The sequence below is a fragment of the Myxocyprinus asiaticus genome, chromosome 39 (genome assembly GCF_019703515.2).
Source record: "Myxocyprinus asiaticus isolate MX2 ecotype Aquarium Trade chromosome 39, UBuf_Myxa_2, whole genome shotgun sequence".
Classification (NCBI taxonomy): Eukaryota; Metazoa; Chordata; class Actinopteri; order Cypriniformes; family Catostomidae; genus Myxocyprinus; species Myxocyprinus asiaticus.
The window spans coordinates 7,464,224-7,486,627 of record NC_059382.1 but is presented as its reverse complement, the minus strand read 5'-3'; the positions used below and the strand labels follow the sequence as shown (position 1 = coordinate 7,486,627).

Below are 22,404 nucleotides of genomic sequence, written 5' to 3'. Positions count from 1 at the left end.
AAAAAAGTACAATTGTCTACAATTTGTACAATAACTAAATGCACAAGGCTTACTGATCAAAACTGATGAGCTGATTCTCAGTGAAATTGTCATACTCTTCACAGCTTCTAAACATTATTTTATCATGTGAGCCATCAAATGCCAAATGATCCATTCAGTTATCAAAATCTGTCAGACATACTGTACATGTATATTCCATAAACATCTATGGCATGGAATGTTTTCATTGTTGCATTTTTTCTTTTTTTTTGCATGGATGTCATTTTGTGGCAATTTTCTGTTCACTATATAAACTCAGCAAAAAAAGAAACGTCCTCTCACTTTCAACTGCTTTTATTTTCTGCAAACTTAACATGTGTAAATATTTGTATGAACATAAAAAGATTCAACGACTAAGACATAAACTGAACAAGTTTCACAGACATGTGACTAACAGAAATGGGATAATGTGTCCCTGAACAAAGGGGGGGTCAAAAGTTAAAGTTACAGTCAGTATCTGGTGTGGCCACCAGCTGCATTAATTACTGCAGTGCATCTCCTCCTCATGGACTGCACCAGATTTGCCAGTTCTTGCTGTGAGATGTTACCCCACTCTTCCACCAGGGCACTTGCAAGTTCCTGGACATTTCTGGGGGGAATGGCCCAAGCCCTCACCCTCCAATCCAACAGGTCCCAGACGTGCTCAATGGGACTGAGGTCCGGGCTCTTCGCTGGCCATGGCAGAACACTGACATTCCTGTCTTGCAGGAAATCATGCACAGAACCAGCAGTATGGCTGGTGGCATTGTCATGCTGGAGGGTCATGTCAGGATGAGCCTGCAGGAAGGGTACCACATGAGGGAGGAGGATGTCTTCCCTGTAACGCACAGCATTGTGATTGCCTGCAGTGATAATAAGCTCAGTCCGATGATGCTGTGACACACCGCCCCAGACCATGAAGGACCCTCCACCTCCAAATCGATCTCGCTCCAGAGTACAGGCCTCAGTGTAACGCTCATTCCTTCGACGATAAACACGAGTCTGACAATCACCCCTGGTGAGACAAAACCGTGACTCGTCAGTGAAGAGCACTTTTTGCCAGTCCTGTCTGGTCCAGCAAAGGTGGGTTTGTGCCCATAGGCAACATTGTTGCTGGTGATGTCTGGTAAGGACCTGCCTTACAACAGGCCTACAAGCCCTCAGTCCAGCCTCTCTCAGCCTATTGCGGACAGTCTGAGCACTGATGGAGGGATTGTGTGTTCCTGGTGTAACTCGGGCAGTTGTTGTTGCCATCCTGTACCTGTCGTGCAGGTGTGATATTCGGATGTACTGATCCTGTGCAGGTGTTGTTACACATGGTCTGCCACTGCGAGGATGATCAGCTGTCCTTCCTGTCTCCCTGTAGTGCTGTCTTAGGCGTCTCACAGTACGGACATTGCAATTTATTGCCCTGGCCACATCTGCAGTCCTCATGCCTCCATGCAGCATGCCTAAAGCACGTTCACGCAGATGAGCAGGGACCCTGGGCATATTTTTTTTAGTGTTTTTCAGAGTCAGTAGAAAGGTCTCTTTAGTGTCCTAAGTTTTTATAACTGTGACCTTAACGACCATTCCACAGGTGCATGTTCATTAATTGAAAACATTGTTTAAACCCTTTACAATAAAGATCTGTAGTTATTTGGATTTTTACAAAATTATTTTTAAAATACAGTGTCCTGAAAAAGAGTTTATTACTTTACATGTAAGAAATGTGTAAAAATGGACATGCAAATGTGAATTGTCGCTTCACTTTCACTTTACTTTTATTGTCACACAACCATATACACAAGTGCAATAGTGGGTGAAAGTCTTGGGTGCAGTTCCTAGCAACATAGCAGTCATGACAGTGTTGAGACATATACCAATTTACAATAAACAGATTTACACATCACAATTTACATATCTCATATACACATAATTACACACAACACAATATACATATAATAATATACAATATACAGTATACAATACACACAATATAGAATACACGTACACACAATATAGAATACACATTATACAATAAAAATAGTATATATAGTATATATATAAAATATACAGTAGGTTGTATTGTACTGTATTGACATTCAGGCTGTCGGTTGATAGTCAATTGCCAGTGTGTTGTTAAGAGAGAATATAATTTAAGGCAGTCCAGTGTGAGATAATAAGATTAATAAAGTGCAGTGCTGATGTATATTGATTGTGAGAGATCAAGAGTTCTGAAGTCTAATTGCTTGGGGGAAGAAGCTGTCATGAAGTTGGCTGGTGCAGGTCCTGATGCTGCGATACTGCCTGCCTGGTGGTAGCAGTGAGAGCAGCCCATTGCTTGGGTGGCTGGAGTCTCTGATGATCCTCCGAGCTTTTTTCACACACCTGCCTGGTATATATGTCCTGGCGGGAGGGAAGCTCACCTCTGATGATGTGTCTGGCAGTTCGCACCACCCTTTTCAGGGCTTTGCGGTTGTGGGCGGTGCTATTGCTGTACCAGGCAGTGATGCAGCCAGTCAGGATGCTCTCTACAGTGCTTGTGTAGAACCGTGTGAGGATGTGGTGGTTCATTTTCCAAAATTCCTCAGCCGTCTCAGGAAGAAGAGGCGCTGATGAGCCTTCTTCACAACGGCTTCAGTGTGGATGGACCATGTGAGTTTCTCAGTGATGTTGACACCGAGGAACTTGAAAATGCTGACTCTCTCCACCGGTGCTCCACTGATGGTGATGGGACTGTCTTTTCTCCTGAAGTCCACCACAAGCTCCTTTGTCTTGCTGACGTTGAGGGAGAGGTTGTGCTCCTGTCACCAGCGTGTCAGAGTGAGCATCACCTCTCTGTAGGACGTTTCATCATTGTCAGTGATCAGACCTACTACCGTCGTATCATCAACAAACTTAATGATGGCATTGGAGCTATATGTTGCCACACAGTCATGTGTTTACAGGGAATACAGGAGTGGGCTGAGAACACAGCGCTGCGGTGCTCCAGTGTTGTGGGTCAGTGATGAGGAGATGTTGCTGCCCATTCTAATCACCTGGCATCTGCTTGACAGGAAGTCCAGGATCCAGCTGCACAGCGAGCTGTTTAAGCCCAGAGCCCGGAGTTTCTCATCAAGCTTGGAGGGCACTATGGTGTTGAATGCTGAGCTGTAGTCTACAAACAGCATTCTCACATAAGTGTTCCTTTTTTCCAGGTGGGAGAGAGCAGTGTGTAGTGTAGATACAATGGCATCATCAGTGGAGCGGTTGTTGCGGTAAGCAAACTGCATTGGGTCCATTGATAGAGGTAGCACAGAGCAGATGTAATCTCTGATTAGTCTCTCAAAGCATTTGCTGATGATGGGGTTCAGAGCAACAGGATGCCAGTCATCTAAGCAAGTGATTTTGGATTGCTTTGGTACAGGCACAATGGTGGACATTTTAAAGCATGTGGGGACCACAGACAAGGAGAGGGAAAGGTTGAAAATGGCCGTAAAAACACCAGCCAGTTGCTTTGCGCACGCTCTAATGATGCGGCACGGAATGCCGTCTGGCTTTACGGATATTCACCCGTCGGAAGGATCAGGTTACATCCGCTACAGAGACGGAGAGTGAATTAACCTCTGTAGCTTCGGCCATGAGAGCTCTCTCCGCAAGGGCGGTGTTATTTCCCTCAAAACGAGCATAAAAAGTATTTAGCTCATCCGGTAGAGAGGCAGCGGTGTTCATGGCGGAGTTTTTATTCCCTTTAAAGTCTGTGATGATATTAATTCCCTGCCACATGCTTCTAGAGTTGGTGGTGTTAAACTGTCCTTCAGTCTTGTCCCTGTACTGGCATTTGGCTGCTCTGATAGTATTGCGGCGTGCATAACTGGCTTGTTTATGCTCCTCTGCATTCCCGGAATTAAAAGCGGAGGTCCAGCGCAAACATCACTATTTATCCATGGCTTCTGGTTGGGGTAGATCCGTATTGTTTTGGTCGGAACAACATCCTCTACGCACTTTCTGATGAAACATGTTACGCTATCAGCGTACACCTCGATGTCATCATCAGAGGTGGACCAGAACATCTCCCAGTCCACGTGATCAAAACAGTCTTGTAGAGTAGAGTCTGATTGGTCCGACCAGCACTGGATCGTTCTGAGGGTGGGTGCTTCCTGTTTCAGTTTCTGCCTGAAAGCGAGCAGAAGCAGAATGGAAGAGTGGTCTGATTTGCCAAATGGTGGGTGGGGGAGGGATTTGTAGCCATCCTGGAAGGGAGAGTAGCAATGGTCCAAAACCCGGTCCCCTCGTGTGTTGAAACTGATGTGTTGGTGGTATTTTGGTGCGATTGATTTAAAATTGGCTTTGTTAAAGTCCCCGGTCACAATGAACGCGGCCTCAGGGTGTGTGGTTTCCTGCTTGCTTATAATCCCGAACAGTTTCTTGAGTGCCCGGTCTGTGTCGGCTTGTGGGGGGATGTACACAGCTGTGATAATGACCGCTGTGAATTCCCTCGGTAGCCAGAATGGTCGACACAGAAGCATGAGAAATTCCAGATCAGGAGAGCAGAAAGACTTGATAGAATGTACGTTCCTCTGATCACACCAGGATTTGTTGACCATAAAACATACACCACCACCTCTGCTTTTACCTGAGAGGTCTTTCGCTCTGTCCGCTTGGTGCACGGAGAACCCCGTGGGTTCGTTGGCTGAATCTGGAATCTCAGCAGATATCCAAGTTTCCGTAAGGCAGATAATGCAGTCTCTCGTTGGAAAAAGATCCGCGCTCTCAGCTCGCAGAGCTTGTTGTCCAGAGACTGAACATTTGCCAGTAGAATACTGGGTAGCGGGGGTCGATTACAAAAAACTGCAGTGTTGTGTCGGAGCTCGCAACGCAGCAGCCATACCCGGCGCCATCTTGAGTCGAATTTTCTGTTTACATGTAACACATTGCTACAAAAATAAATTTACTGTATACATACAAATGTGCATATTCTTTTTCTGTGTACTACAGTATTGTTCAGTATTGACTTTTCCCAGTATACTTTTACCTACTGTTGAAATCAGTATCTAAAAAGCTCAGTGTCTAGCATTCAGCTAGACAAAACTGACATTCTTGTATAGTACAGTAAGCAGTCAGTGTCAACAAAAAAGTTGAACAAAAATGAAATTTGTATATAACAAACATTTCCAGGGTTGACTGCCATGGTGAAAAAACATCTAAACACTTTGACCAGTACGGCTCACACGATGTGCGAGAGCTTGACGTGGCTGGTTCAACAAAAGGCCAGACCAAGTCACACAGTTCTTCAAATTTAGCCCTGGTTAGTCAAAAGTGCTTCACCCACAGATCATCATTAAAGTGGGTCCTCACATTCCATCAGAACTGTTTTGAGTGCGGGTGCTCCCAGGTATATGGAGGCTGTCGGTGAATGGGAATAGCCATTTGAGCCCTTATTATGTGAGCTATTGCACTTATTCTGCAATGTCTCCTGGCAGCATTAAATAACATAATGTACAATTGCTTTATTACAGCAAATATAACTCTTCCCGAAGCAAAGAGGTCGTTCAGCTGCTCCATGACAAAAAGGAGGGCTCCCTCAAGATAATTCGCATTTACAGTAAATGGAAATGCGCAATATTTTGCAAAAACTTTTCATTTTGGTGGCATTGGCCAAATTACTGACACAATAACTAGGTTTTTAAGCATGAATTAAATGTTTTGGGTGAGTTACTACATTTTGCAGACATGCAATAGAGTTGTGATGTCCCATAAAACAGTTGTGACAACTGCAATTACAGTTTAGAGAATGTTAAGACTGTTTTAAAAAAATGAGCCGAAGCGATTGAGAAAAACTGTTATACTTTGTAATGCCAAGCTGAGCTAAAACTTTACATTGGAATTATCCCTTTACATAATCAGCTCTACGTGTTACTGTGTTTCTTAGATCAACACCTCTGTAGAACTGAAGCAGGTGGTCTACAAGTCTCCAGGAATTCAGAGAGATGAGCTGGTGTGTGTCTAAATGCTTTCATTTTAAAATGATGTCCTTATTGTTGGTATGTGAAGCATAGTTGTTGTTTTACTTACTTTTGCTCTTGGAAAATGTCTGCATCAGCCTAATTTTCTCATTTATGTTCATTAAAAATAGTTTCTGCTCAGATATACTGTATGAGTTAATTAACTTAGACACATAACTAAGTTTTAATAGATATGCTTAGAGCCCTATTGTAGGACGGCTGAATTGCAATAACTCTTAACAGGTATAAAAGATTCTTCTAAAATTAGACAAGAGCAACAGTACTTGGTAGATAACTAAGAGGGATGCAATTTTACATACAAAAATAAAGATATGTAAAGATATGAAAATAACAATATACAAATAAAGAGTCCTGAAGATGAATGTGTTTTTATGCTTCTCTTTTACCACAGCAGCCAGATGTTTTAGAGACGTTTAACCATGGTGCTATGGTGGGGCTGCTGGTTGTTTCTGTGGCCATTGCCATGGTGATGGTTATCAGCTTGTTGCTAGTCCGCCGTAAGCCATATGGAACCATCAGCCATGGCATAGTAGAGGTGAGAGTTCAGCTGAAATGCTAAAATGGCTTGTTTTGGGAAGCAGAAAGTCCAAGGCACTTACTTAGAGTATAGTCCCGATGAGGGCTCTTCTAGCTGCAATGCATTTTTTGTGGTTCTTAATGTGAAGGCATTGTTTAAATACAGGCTTTTTCACATTTTACACCATGTGATTGCCTTAGACTTGGCTGTTGCTTCTTCAAAGAACACAACAGGACATACTGTAACAGCCAACTGCCCTGAAGCAACTTCCTGCTCACTATCTCTTGTTTTATATCTGCCTGATTTTGCATTCTGATATTTTTATAGGAAAAAGAGCATGAAAATTGATTAACAGGGAACGTTTTGGCCTGAAGAATGACTCGTTAGTGATTTAACACATATTAAACAATTATTTAAAAATCATATAAAATGGATATCATTGCCAATAGTATATTTGTATATGCTCAGCCAGATGCCAAATACTTAAGTTTCTCTGAATATGAAAGAGAAATACAGGACTGTATGAATCATATCTAATCATATCAGCATTTGTTTTTATTTAAGGATGGGCTGACTGTATAGTATATTATTCCATTTACTCCACTATACTTATCAATTAAATAAATAGACATGAAAGATTTATTTAAGGTGAAACTTTTTATTATTTAAGAGACCATCTAAATAATGTGAAGACATTAAACTAGTTGGGGTTGGTAAATATATAGATTTTCTGATGCATTATGATCTTTTGCATGATCCCGATATTGATTATAAAATTCCAGGTTTGATGCGAGTAAATCATTCTGAAAATTTACCGAAAATGTCAATTGTAATGTACATCTTTACAAAAAAAGTCTGTGATTTGCCACTGGCTGGTAAATTTTCAGATTTTCAGATATCATAATTAAATGCAACAAGTCAAAACAAACTTTTACTCTCAATATACAGTGAAAGGTGTTGAGAGTAAAAGTTTGTTTTAACTTGTTGCATTTAATTTGTGTCCAAAGACGAGATCCACATACTCCATTTGTCATTGATCAATGTCTCTTTTAATACCCTTTTTGCTGGGTAACGGTCAGTTGTTGATTAAAAACAAAATAGAAACATTTCAGTGTAACCACAAATAGCACGGATGCGGTAAAGAAACCATGCTGGTTAATGTGTGCTGAACCAAAAAACACTGAAACACTGGACTGCTGGTATTCTTAAAGAGAAAGTACTGTTTTAGCACTTTTTCTACACATAAATGTAAATACTGACAAATAGTACAAATTATGTTGTAAACAATAAACACACACACACACACACAGACATATATGCATATATATATATATATATATATATATATATATATATATATATATATATATATATATATATATACAACAGTTAGTTCCAGTCCTCGAATCTGATTGGACGAGAGATGTTCAATGAGTACTGATGTCTCAGTACATCAGCACTCTGATGCTTCACTGTGTGTATCATGCCGCTTGTGTTCGTGCCGTTCTAAACTAAAGTGTAAGAGCAGTACATATGTGTTAAGAGCTACTGTATATGTGTCTCTTTACATTTATTTTTGTGACATTACTGACTTTAGCCAGCCAGTTAGGTGACATGAAGTGAGTCAGCGTCAGTCAGTGTTTTCATTCATCAGCACTCCATGATCGCTCGGATTACTACTACACTACTAAAGCTAGGAAACAGCTTTAAATGGCTTTAAACTAACAACTTCAGCACTAAGACTCATCACAAGCTGCGTTTCCATCCAACTACTTTTATGTGCATTTTGAAAATGTGCATAAGAAATCCTGAATGGAAACGCTTGATATGTAATTAACTCTAAAACTTCGCATAAAATTTAATGCACAAGGAGGAGGTGGATTTTCTACAGTTTCGCATTAGTTAAAATGCACATTAAAGTGATGGAAATGGCTTATTTGCATGAACAATGATGTGTCATGACCATTTGCATGGTGGTCTTGCTTACACCAAAGGTCTCAACAGCAACTCGGTACTCGGCACAAGTTGCGAGCTTGTGAAGCACGATGGCAATGCGCTCGTCAGATGATATAGGTGTGCGAGAGCTTGACATAACTGGTTCAACGAAAGTCCAGACCAAGTCACACAATTCTTCAAACTTAGCCCTGGTTAGTCGAAAGTGCTTCACCCACAGATCGTCATTAAAGCGGGTCCTCACATTCCACCAGAACTGTTTTGAGTGCGGGCGCTCCCAGGTATATGGGAATGGGAATAGCCATTTGAGCCCTCATTATGTGAGCTATTGCACATATTCTTTGACGTCTCCTGGCAGCATTAAATAACATAATGTACAATTGCTTTATTACAGCAAATACAACTCTCCCCAAAGCAAAGAGGTCGTTCAGCTGCTCCATGACAAAAAGGGGGGCTCCCTCAGGACAATGCGCATTTACAGTTATATGGAAACACAAAATGTATCACATTTTCTTTAGTCAAATTTACAGAAATGCACATAAAAAATGCTAAACATTTTGATGGAAACCCAGCTACAACAACCTTTTACTGGAGTTCCTACACTGGAGAGGATATACTGTTCAAAATGGCAGAGGAGATTGCGGTTCCTATAGTGAATGACATTTGCACACCAGCTACCACAAAATAGGGAGGAATATCCTCGCTTGGACGGCTATTTTTCCACTGAGAAAATAGGATAGGATCTTCAGAAATCTGACTAACACACTACAGCATATCTGCTTGGGAGTGGCAACAGGTGATGGCACACGCTCCATCTCTGTCTCTGGTAAAATGGTCAAATCAACATTTGTATAATGTACCAAGAAGGTTCCTGTTTAATTAACAGCATTAGCTGAGAGAGAATTTATTTTACTTATAATCAAAAGGATATTATTACTGAAACATAACCAAATTAATCAGAATTGAATCGAAATCGAATCAAGAGCTTGTGAGTCGGAATCGAATCAAGGAAAACCATATCAATCACTAGCCCTACCAACAAGCACAGCTATGTAGGAAATCAGGTGCCTGGGTCAACTCTCAATTACAGTTTAGCAATCATTATAGAAAGATATTTGACCGCAGAATGCCATGATTGACCAATCAGAATCAAGTGTCCCAGAGAGCCATGTAAAAAAAATAGTATGTAAAGGGAAAATATATTTTATACGTTCATAAATTTATGTTGTTATACTGGTCGCAAAAACGTGCAATAATTCATTTTAATGTATTTTCTATGGGAAGCCTGTTCAGATGTGCTTGGCTTAGTTATTTCAGATTTGCTAAAGGTTAACCTATTTCTGATTGGCAAATATGTGTCTGTTCATTAATCAACCCAACTTCTTTACAGTCACGCTCCATTTTAAACAATTCTCTCTTTCTCTTTCCCCTCTCTCTCTAAGCAGGTTGACCCCATGCTGACCCCAGAGGAAAGACAGCTCAATAAGATGCAGAATCACGGCTACGAAAACCCCACTTACAAATTCTTCGAGCAAATGAACTGAGGAGTGGTCTACAGTCACAAGGCCATGCCCTCCCCCTTGCCTCCTGTTTTTTGATCGGGGTTTCCATGGCAACCCCCTCTCTCTTGTACTGTATGTATGTCTATATGACCGATGTTAAAAATGTATCAGACCCGGCACGTAAATAGGGAGTTTGTAGTAAAACTTTGCATACTACTCTGTCGTCAGGGAGAGAAAACTGATAACATAATCTGCGGAACATATAAAACTCTCTCACCCCCTGTTTTTGCTTTTGTTTGTGAGGGTGTGGCCACACCGAGCATGTTCAGTGTCCTTAAATGCCATTTAAAATCTTTTAATGAATGGTGTCCCACATGATTTCTGTGAATTGTGGGTTTCAAAGAAGCTAAACCTGTTCAAAGCTGGTTTGTTTTATTGTTTCTATGTCCAAAGCAGAGTTAAGCTCATGGTGAAAGTGTGATATGAATGAAATTATATATTTTTGAGTTCACTACAAAATTCTGGGAGGGAAAATGAGTGTAGGCCCTCTTAGACAACCTACTTATAGACTAATCTCATTTTCAAGACTTTAGACTTATAAAAGAACAAAGTTTGTATTCATAGATAACCATCTGACATTCTGGTAGATCATTAGTCTCAGTCACACAATAAGAACTGTCAATCTGAATCAGTGTTTTAAATGTACCACAAACGTTCATCAAACAATACTACCCAAAAAGCTTAGAAATATTTTTCTGGTATTGCTTCTTTAAAAGTAAATTCTAAGTAATCTGAGGTCCATAAGCATAAAGAACAAGCATGCAAAATTTGGTGTATAATGCTATAACGTACTTGTGTTGGTCCTGTTTCTTGCTTTTTGATAAAAATGAAAATATCACAGTGCAACAGTGACATGTACATAACTGAAGGTGTAACTAAAATAGACGTTTCTATCATTAATTTGTATCGATGCAATGTGTGGACGAAAAGATGAGCTTGTGCTGCTCACACTGAGAGAGAAACATTTCCTAACATGGCTGAATGAAAACGGACTGTTGTATAAACCAGCACAAGAAAATGACAGTAACTTCTGACTGAATGTATCTTAGGTAGACATAGACTCCATTCACATTCCTCCTAACACACCACAGCGTTTTTTAGAATGCAGTTAGTTAGCTTTGCTAAGCGCTCAGTTTTCATATAGTAGTTCATCATAGTTCATTTACATGTAGAGAGGGTTTGTGTGAAACTAGTTTATTGTCATGTCTAAAAGTTGGTAGGCTTGGTACAACTTGAATGACAAGTTCTGGTTCAAAGACTGGTTTTAGTTGCTGCACTCAAAGGTCACTCACTCCTGAAAATCATGTCAAGTTTGTTTTTTAATATTAGAGGGATATTAAGTTGTCTGTCCAATGTATTTCAATTCTAGTATGATAAAAATGTTGGGCGTCTGTCACAGTGACAATAAAATAAACACAACAATTTTACTGTTAGCCTGATGTAGAGAGAATATATGTTGCTCTGAATCTTTTTGTTTAAATGAAGAATATGATTTTGAGTAGAATACATTATCATTCTCTGTTATATTACATGACATATCAGTAAAAGTGAAACCAAAATGTGGGCCCAGTATGTTTTTAAATGTTTTTTTTTTTTTTTTTTTCATTACTTCATTTCAAAGCAACAATTTTTATATGAACCAAACCAAACTCTAACCACTCTGTCCTGTGAAATTTTAGCACATTTATTGCAGTTAATAAATATACTGTTTTTATTTTATTTTTTTCTGATCTATGAGACTAATCCTTATGGCATGTTTTTTTTTTTTTTTTTTGGTTTCATTGCATTTGGGTCTTCCTTTTCTTTTGGCACACATGAAAGTGCCTGAGGTAGCCTACTCAAAATATTTTCAGAGAATAACCCAAAGGATAGAGCTTGTTCATTTATCCTCTAATGCCCTCACATTTCTTTAACATGTTAATAAATGTAAGCTTCCAGATACATTCTACATATGAGGCATATCTTATAACGTCATTTGAAACCAGTTCATAAATTCTTATTTAGTAATCTCCAGGTTAGAATGAGAGATATGGCACTACATGCTCATGGCTCATGGCTCATGGGATGGTTTGTTGGCACCATTTTGGATGACCTGCTGTTTTCTTGATCAGTCTGCGACAAGTATTTATGAATTTGAATGAGTTTCAAGCTTCCATTGATGTGCTTTGATGCCCTAATTTATGACTTCGTATGTAAGGTGTTATCAAGATTTCTTACCAGCATCAGGAAGATTTTAGACAGTGTATTCTGTAGGGATAAAATTTATGCTTGTATGTATGTCTTCTCTTGGCTGAGATGACCCCCTCCTCTATACGACAACCCCTCCCACTCTTATCCTAAACCAATAGAAATGTAAAGAAAGTTTCAGATGTTTTAACATTATTGCCTTTTTCAATGCTGTGTTTTGGATGTAAATTATATGTATTTTTTATTTGTCAATATTAATTGGAATTTGGGTCATTATATAGATTTGGAGTATCCTGTACTGGATTGTAAACAATGAACGGGTCTGACTAACATCTTGCTCTAAAACTAAACTGACTATTTAACTGGGGTGTGAAACCAAGCACAACTGTATGCAAATTAATTCTTTCTTGTCCATTTTTTAGGTCATCAGTTTTTCAAAATAACTTGCAGAATGTGTTACTCAAGAAATAAATGAAGTGAAAGCCAGTAAAATTGGAGCATATTTAGCCTAACATGTTTATAGGAATGTGTTGAACATCCAATATGCCCCAATTTTATCTTTCAGATGATAAAGAGCATGTTAAAATATCCAAGGTTCAGCTTAATTATGTAAACTTTAGTTTGGAAATTTGGTAAACTGGTGCTTCAAAGAATTGGTCAGTGTTTCAGATGTCATTAAGTTACTGAAACCAATTTAGAGAAATAAACTGGTTGCTAATAATTCAGAATTTCACAAGAGACATGTTCTGGATATGATTGGATAATAATGTGTCATGTTTTAATTAAATCAGCTGACGTGGATTGTAAGAGTAGCAGTATGTAAACTGATCTTACTTGTTGTTCTTGCATTAAAATTATAATAAAATTATAAATGACCCACATAATTAGACTATGGACTTTTTCAACTAATTACAGTGACAATCTATATTTGGCAGGGTGGGAAAAGCCTAATTGTCACTATATATATATATGTATGTGTGTATGTGTGTTTTGGAAGATATTGTAAACAGAACATGAATAGAAAGCATTGTCCTGCAAGCACATCTCTGTCCATTATTTAGAGGAAATACATCCACAATTCTGAAAAAAGTGTGGAAAATGCTAATAAAAACAAAAAGGAGTGCAACTGTAATGGATATAATGACATGGGCTTGGGAATACTTTGGTAAACCTTTGTCAGTCAACACCATTCTCTGCTGCATCCAGAGATGCATCTTTTGGCTTTACTACAATAGAGTCTGCAAAGCAGAAGCCATATCACACTGTTCAGAACCGCCACCGACTTCTCTGGGCTGGGTCTCATCTGAGATTGAAAGTAGGACAGTGGAATCATGTTTTTCTGGTCCAATGTTTCCATATTTCAAATAATTTTTGGGAAAAAAAAAACATCCGTCTCGTTCTTCAAACCAAAGAGGAAAAGGACCATCAAAGCTGTTAACAGCATCAGGTCCAAAAGCCAGTGTCTGTCATGGTATGGGTGTGTGTCAGTGCCCATGGCATGGGTAACTTGCACATCTGTGAGGGCACCATTAATGCAGAAAGATATGTGCAAATTTTGAAGCAACATGTGCTGCCATCCAGAATTTGTCTTTTCCAAGGATGTCACAACACCAAACAACATACAGTACTGCCCAGATTTCAAGTAAATGGCTGCGTAAGCAGAAAGTGCGGGTCCTGACCTGTCTCTAACTGAGAATGTGTGGTGCATTATGAAGCGCAATACGGCAACAAAGGTCCCGTACAATTGCGCAGCTGAAGACCTGCATAATTGTCATATATTATGCAGGAAAATTCTGCTTGCTAAATTTGACAAACTTTTGTCTTCAGTGCCCAAACGTTACATAAGTGTTACTAGAAGAATTGATGATGTTTCAGTGGTAAACCCTTGGCTGTCCCAACTTTTTTGGAGCATGATTTGAAATTAGTATATACTTTCAGGTAAAACCTCAAATAATGTGTTGTTGTAGTGTTTTTATTAGCATTTTCCATACCGTCCCAACTTTTTCAGAATTGGAGTTGTAATGTTACTTATGACTTTGCCTGTGACTAGTGTGATCCATTTTATACTACTCCAAGTGCAATATTCACTTTTACATCTAACATAAAAAGGCCAAATATGAGTGGAAGAATAGAAGGTTTATTAACAGGGCAATCCTAAACAATCTGAACAAATTCAATAATCTACTAAGAAGGTGGGGGTCAGAAAGATAAAGTAGGCAGGGAACATGCATTACATGGCCAAAAATATGTGGACATCCAAACACCACAACCATTTGTGCTTGGCTGTTATTAAGACACAAGATCATAAGTCTTAAGTGGTCAGGCTCGAAATCGCCATTGCCATCCATACCCAAGATGTTCAATGGGGTTCAGGTCCTGGCTTTGTGCAGGCTAATCAAGTTCTTCCACACTAGACTAAATAGTAAATATTTTCTCCAGAGTGAATCATTTCTTTATGGAGCTTTCTTTGTGAACAGGGGCATTGTCATGCCACAATGGAAGAAGTGCAGTATGCCCCATTCTACTAAATGTTTATCTATGGAGATAGGGTTGTAGGGTTGATTTTGGCACCTGTTAATGGCTGTGGCTGAAACAGTCAAAACATGTCAAATAGAAGAGAGTGTCCATATACTTTTGCCCATGTAGTGTATAACAATAAGTTCACATCATAATCCAAAAGTTAAAGCCAGGGAATATACTTCAAAATCAAAACTACACGAACAAATCAAGAGACTTTGCAATGTGACTGAAGTAAAGCATTTAAAAACTAACAAATAGGAAATCAAAGTTAGATGAATGCAATGAGTCATGATACATCAAGTTCAATCAATGATGGAGACTATGTGTGTCAAAGGGAGACAGAAAAGTATTCATGAAACATGTTATGAGCTTGGTACATTAAATACTGGTAGTGTGACACAGTTTTTACCTTTACTTTCCTTAGTAATTGAGTGGGAGGCTCAACTTTATTTCCCAGAGGAAAAATGTATTGCTCAGGGGTTGCTTTTACTTAACTCAGGAGACTTGGTGGTGATTCTCAGATATCACTCATTTTAGTATCAATCGTGTCTCATATGTTTCTCCTAATATTCCTTAGGATAAATAAAAGCAGACACAAAGACGCTGGCTACCACCCCTGGAGTTCGCTAGTTGGAATACCAGGGCGTGCTGAGTGACTCCAGCCAGGTCTCCAAAGCAACCAAATTGGCCCGGTTGCTAGGGAGGGTAGAGTCACATGGGGTAACCTCCTCTTGATCGCTATAATGTGGTTCGTTCTCGGTGGGGCGCGTGGTGAGTTGAGCGTGGATGCCGCGGTGGGTGGCGTGAAGCCTCCACACGCCCTATGTCTCCGTGGCAACGCGCTCAACAAGCCACGTGATAAGATGCGCGTGTTGACGATCTCAGACGCGGAGGCAACTGGAATTCATCCTCCGCCACCCGGACTGAGGCCAATCACTACGCGACCACGAGGACTTAAAAGAACATTGGGAATTGGCCATTCCAAATTGGGAGGAAAAAAATAAAAATAAATAACATTAAAATAAAACTCCATTATAGGAACATTTTATTGCTCAGAGGTTGCTCTTTCTAAGCTCAGGAACATTAATGTTTTTACACTTGAGAACCAAACTCAGACCCCTCAGAGTGAAAAAGGACCCAGTTCTCTTTGCGTTCACACTGTCTCAGGCCTTGTAAGTAGGCTCAGATCTCTTTTTGGTCCACTTTACCAGTTACAGGGTCTTAGACCTTTTTGCATTCATGGGAACGAGCCCACTTAAAAAAATAATAATAATAATAATAATATTTATTATAATTATTATGGCTATATTTAATGTTAAGAGTACAAATAGCTCAACATATTAACTTATAAGATAAACACGTTTAATGCTCTCAAAACGAATAAGCAGCATAAGAACAGGTGTCTATGTTCAATAAAACTTTTATCAATCTTTGGCATGAATATTATGTAATCCTGTGTATTGTTTTATACATTACAGTAAAAGAGAAAAGTAATGCAACAGAGCTGAATGCATTGTAAAAAAAATAAATAAATGCTGGGCTTAAAGGCAAAATTCAACATTCAATCATGGTAGATGTATTTTATAAATGACAATCAATAAGTTTAATCACTATTTGTTTAATCTACTAGCAGCCTCGGGTCACTTCCAATCACAGAATACAATAAATATTCCTGTCGTAATTAAAACAACAGTTTTAACATGCTTTCTCCATAGAAACAAAAACGACATGCCATGTGTCTCCCGTGCTCGGGTTGTCATTTCCTGAGTACGGGAACCTGTCAGGGCCAAACATGTCTGCCATTATACAAATGGGAATATCATGTGAGCCTAGGCCGCTTTTTGTTGACAATGCACGTTATTAGCGAACCAAACCATAGGCTACAAGTGAACAATACTCAGGCCACCTCCCAAGATAGTCTCTCAGTTCGTTTTAAAGGGGTTGTTTGGAGTGATGGCATTTGGGCCAGAAATCCTGCTAACAGATCCCTGAAACAGACAAAGTGTGAAAATGCCCTAAGTCTATTAACAGTGAAATGAGGAAATAGGGTTACAGTTACACTTAATTGTTGGCATGCAATAAGAGAATAGAGCTATACCATCTATGTGCACAGGGCAGATAATTTGTTCTTGGAAGTTGGTAGTCATGTACCAGATGCCTTTATCCAAAGGGACTTGAAGTCTTATTACAGGAACAATCACCCTGGAGCTTTTTTTTTTTGTTTTGCCTGAAAAGGCACAGTGATGGCTGTAGTCAATCCTTGAATAATTTGATTATTAATAAATATTACAGGATTAACAATGTTTGAGTTCATACTGAGACCTTAGAGTTGGTGCACTGTTTGTGAAGTTGAGAGCCCTTCTGAAACTTTTGAAAAATGTGAGAGCGTTAGTTTTTTTATCAGGAGAAAAATGTGTGAAGCAGGAGACTTGTTTTAGCACTTTTTCTACACAAAATGTAAATACTTGCAAATAGCACAAATTATGCATGTAAACAATATACATCTATCTATATACACACACACACTTTTGTAACATCTTAAAAAGCTGAAATGTGACCAAAATTTAAAAAAAGTGGTAAAAATCAACATTTGAATAAATGTACCGGTCACGGTGAGAAAACTCAGAGGCAGAGGGTTGGACTCAATCGCAGGTTTTATTGATGAAGGAATGGGTGAGAGATGAAACACACAGGTGAGGTAATCCAAACACTGGTATGGCACGAACAGCAGGTGAGTACATTTCAAACAGGGTATTGTGACAATGAACAGATGATCAGAACACTCACAAAAGTCTTTTGGTCTTTGTAGGAAATGTTGCAACACAAAGGAACAGAATATGTCACTGGAGGAATACACAGAGAATCAAACGTCTCTGGAACAGGAAACAAATTACAAGGTAAGTATTTCAACAGGTATGTAAAGAAGGGCTAGTGAGTCCGTAGTCTTTGTAAGAACACTGACACAAACAGACAGTGACACAGAGTGTGAGTGGGGGTATATAAGCAGTCCATGATTGGCGTTTTGATGACGTGCAGGTGCGGGTAATTAAAACTCAGGGGAGAGTGAACGCAGTGCCTGCAGTGAGGGAGAGGGAGAGGGAGAGAGACAGCTCGGTGGATCCATGACAGTACCAAGTTAGAAGGCCTCCTGTATAATTAACAGCATTAGCTGAGAGAGAATTTCTTTTATATTTAACCAAAAGGATATTATTACTGAAAAATACCCAAATGATTCAGAATCAAATCGAAATCGAATCAAGAGCGTGTGAGTCAGAATCGAATCAAGGATAACCAGATCAGTCATCAGCCCTATCAACAAGCACAGCTTTGTAGGAAATCAGCTGCCTGGGTCAACTGTCAATTACAGTTTAGCAGTCATTATACAAACATGTAAAAAAACTAGTATGTAAAGGGAAAATATCTTTTACATGTTCATAAATGTATGTTGTTATACTGGTTGCAAAAACGTGCAATAATCCATTTTAATGTATTTTCTGTGGGAAGCCTGTTCAGATGTGCTTGGCTTAGTTATTTCAGATTTGCTAAAGGTTAACCTGTTTCTGATTGGCAAATATTCATTAAATCCAACTTCTTTACAGTCATGCTCCATTTTAAACAATTCTCTCTTTCTCTTTCCCCCCTCTCTCTAAGCAGGTTGACCCCATGCTGACCCCAGAGGAAAGACAGCTCAATAAGATGCAGAATCACGGCTACGAAAACCCCACTTACAAATTCTTCGAGCAAATGAACTGAGGAGTGGTCTACAGTCACAAGGCCATGCCCTCCCCCTTGCCTCCTGTTTTTTGATCGGGGTTTCCATGGCAACCCCCTCTCCCTCATACTGTATGCATGTCTATATGACCGATGTTAAAAATGTAACATAACCGGCACATAAATAGGGAGTTTGTAGTAAAATGTTTGCATACTACTCTGTCGTCAGGGAGAGAAAACTGATAACATAATCTGCGGAAAATATAAAACTCTCTCGTCCCCAGTTTTTGCTTTGTTTGTGAGGGTGTGGCCACACTGAGCATGTCCTTAAATGCCATTTAAAATCTTTTAATGAATGGTGTCCCACATGATTTCCATGAATTGTGGGTTTCAAAGAAGCTAAACCTGTTCAAAGCTGGTTTGTTTTATTGTTTCTATGTCCAAAGCAGAGTTAAGCTCATGGTGAAAGTGTGATATGAATTAAATGATATATTTTTGAGTTCACTATGAAATTCTGGGAGGGAAAATGAGTGTAGGCCCTCTTAGACAACCTACGTATAGACTAATCTCATTTTTAAGACTTTAGACTTATAAAAGAACAAAGTTTGTATTCATAGATAACTGTCTGACATTCTGGTAGATCATTAGTCATACAATAAGAACGGTGAATCTGAATCAGTGTTTTAAATGTACCACAAACATTCATCAAACAATACTACCCAAAAAGCTTAGAAATATTTTTCTGGTATTGCTTCTTTAAAAGTTAATTCTAAGTAGTCTGAAGTCCATAAGCATAAAGAAAAATCACCTCAGTTCTTTGAGAAAAGGCCAATGAAAATTGGCGAGTGGAATTTGCATACCAATCCCCCGGACATACGGGTATAAAAGGGAGCTGGAATGCAGGATTCATTCAGATTTTTTCTTCAGAGCTGAGCGGTTGTACTATCAGCGAGCTGAATACTACTGCTGTTCCATTCACCTCTTAATTCACCGTATACTGTTGGATATACCACACATTTCCAGCGGCTTTCTCTCCTTCTGCACGACGAGTGCAGATTTCGACCCTGGGCACTTCGACAGCACTAAAAGAGTGTATATTCCTGCTAAAGAGTATATTTTCTCTATTAGAGCACACACATTGACGTTGAACGTCTTTTTAAAAATGTCTTTCCGTCTTTGTGTGATTCCTGGATGCGGTCGTTATCTCTCTGCCTCCAACAGGCGCTGCCTCACGTGTCTGTGCAGCGATCACACTGAGGCAGCGTTTGTGGATGGTTCATGTTCTCATTGCGAGGATATGACCATGGCAACGTTGCGGTCGCAGCTTTCCTTCTTCCGAGGGAAAGCCACTCTAGCCGAAGAGTGCTAGGCTCTGTGCCTTCTACCCACGGGTGTGAGGCCGGCCCGGATGGTGCTGGAGGCGATTTGGGGAGTTCAATGGGCAAGGTCTCGCCATGTAATTCCCCGCGGACCTCCCATTCCCCAGCATGCTCGTTTGCTCCCGTCTGGTTCCGAAATGAGACCAGCCCACCTCTTGGCCAGCTTGATGTCTCTTTCGGGGCCCGCGAGCAGGATGAGTCTTCGATTGCTGCATCGGAGAGCGCACTGGTGATGTCGGATGCCGAGTACTTGACTGGGCTGCCACCTTTGTGTCTGCCCGCCCAGTCTGAGGCCAACGCAGAGCTGACCGCCATGCTTGCCTGGGCCACCACCCCCTCCCCCCGGTTCCTTTCTTCCCGGAGGTGCATGACGAACTCACGAGGTCGTGGAGGGCACCTTTCGCTGCCTGAAACAGATTTCCGGGTTCCTCCACTCTCATTACCCACGGAGGTCCCTCAGGTGGATAAGGCGGTTGCGATGCACCTGTGCCCACAAAATGCCGCCACCTGGCGGGATTGTCCGGCGCTCCCCTCCAGAGCCTGTAGGACTACATCGTCTCTGGCGGCCAAAGCCTACAGTGCCGCTGGACAGGCCACCTCCGCCCTGCATGCCATGGCCCTCCTGCAGGTAAACCAGGCCAAGGCACTAAAAGAACTGCATGTGGGTAGTCCTGATCCCAATGTGCTGCAGGAGCTGTGTTCTGCAACTGACCGATGAAGGTCAGGGCGCGAGTACTCGGGCAGGCGATGTCCACCTTGGTGGTTCAGGAGTGCCACCTGTGGCTGAATCTGGTCGAGATGAGGGATGCAGACAAAGCACGCTTTCTCAACGTGCCCATCTACCAGATTGGACTTTTCGGCAACACTGTTGAGGACTTTGCCTTTGCCAAGAGGCCCTCCTCAGTCGCTAACCTGCCCTATGCTGGGTATTTAGAGAAAGGTAAGTACTTTGTGGTCCCCCTCAGCGCAGCCGCCTCGGGTCGAAGCAATGATCCTCAACGTGGCGTTGCCTGCTCCCCCCATTGCGAGGCCCCACCTCCAGGTACGTCAGACGCAATCGTCCCCTTAGTGCCCCTCGCCCGGAGCTTGGATGCGTGGCTAACGCTTTCCAACCCATCGCGGTGACTAGCCAGGACCATCCGACTCGGCTACGCAATTCAATTCGCCAGGCACCCGCCCCGGTTCAGCGGCGTCCGCTTCGCTTCAGTGCAGGGCGAGAACGCCGCCACCCTCCGTGCACCGATCGCGACCCTTCTACGCAAGGGTGTGATAGAGTCTGTCCCTCCAGCCGAGATGGGGAAAGGGTTCTACAGCCCTTACTTCATCATACCAAAGAAAGGCGGTGGGTTGCAGCCAATCTTGGACCTGCGAGTTCTGAACCGGGCCTTTCACAAACTCCCATTCAAGATGCTAGTGCAGAAACACATTCTACCATGCATCCGGCATCAAGATTGGTTCGTGGCAGTAGACCTGAAAGACGCATACTTTCACGTCTTGGTTCTACCTCGACACAGACCCTTCCTACGGTTTGCTTTCAACTGCCAGGTGTATCAGTACAAGGTCCTCCCCTTCGGCCTGTCCCTGTCCCCTCACATCTTCACTCAATTACCTCAATGACTGGCTGATTCTAGCACACTCTCGAGAGTTGCTGTGCGCGCATAGGGATTTGGTGCTCAGGCACCTCAGCTGTCTAGGGCTTCAGGTCAATTGGGAAAAGAGCAAGCTCTCTCCCCGGTTCAGAGCATCACTTTTCTCGATATGGAGTTAGGCTCAGTCTCAATGATAGCACGCCTCACAAGCGAGCACACGCAGTCGGTGCTGAACTGCCTGAAGTCATCCAGGCGGAGGACAGCGGTTCCACTGAAACACTTTCAGAGGCTCCTGGGGCATATGGCTTCCTCAGAGGCAGTTACGCCGCTCGGGTTGATGCATATGAGACCGCTTCAGCACTGGCTTCAGACTCGAGTCCCGAGATGGGCATGGAGCCGCGGCACACATCGTGTAGCTATCACGTCGCTCTGCCGCCACTTATTCAGCCCTTGGACAGAACTTGCGTTTCTATGGGCAGGTGTTCCCCTACAGCAAGTGTCCAGATGTGTTGTGGTCACCACAGACGCCTCCAAACTGGGCTGGGGCGCCATGTGCAACGGGCACACAGTCAGCGGTTCCTGGTCAGGACCGCGACTGGGTTGGCACATCAACTGCCTAGAGTTGCTGGCTGTACTATTCGCCCTGCGGAGGCTATTGCCGTTGATCCAGGGCAAGCATGTATTGGTCCGGTCCGACAACACAGCGACAGTAGCATATATAAATCGCCAAGGCGGCGTACGCTCTCGTCGCATGTCGCAACTCGCCCGCCATCTCCTCCTCTGGAGTCAGCAGCGGCTGAGGCCATGCCTCTTCCCCTCATGGGATCTCACAGTGGTCCTCCTGGACCTTCGGAGAGCCCAATTTGAGCCGCTAGAGTCAGTCGAGCTGAAAGCCCTCTCCTTAAAGACGGCCCCCCATCAAGAGGGTGGGGGACCTGCAAGCATTCTCTGCCAGCAACACTTGCCTGGAGTTCGGTCAAA

At 41.6% G+C, this 22,404-nt stretch overlaps 1 protein-coding gene across 3 annotated transcripts in view; it reads left to right on the top strand.

Annotated features, from left to right (window-relative positions):
- The window catches only part of LOC127429848 (amyloid beta precursor like protein 1-like), an 88,084-nt gene extending 69,418 nt beyond the window's left edge, over nucleotides 1-18,666 (top strand). For 2 of the 3 annotated variants that reach the window (XM_051679133.1, XM_051679130.1), the window contains exons 15-17: nucleotides 5,912-5,977; nucleotides 6,397-6,540; nucleotides 9,921-13,108. In XM_051679133.1, coding sequence (XP_051535093.1) covers nucleotides 5,912-5,977; nucleotides 6,397-6,540; nucleotides 9,921-10,019 — 309 coding nt within the window. In that variant the 3' untranslated portion in view covers nucleotides 10,020-13,108. Of the gene's footprint in view, nucleotides 1-5,911; nucleotides 5,978-6,396; nucleotides 6,541-9,920; nucleotides 13,109-18,398 lie in introns of those variants that run through there. The other variant, XM_051679131.1, reaches the window with a different exon arrangement.
- The last annotated feature ends 3,738 nt before the right edge of the window (nucleotides 18,667-22,404 follow it).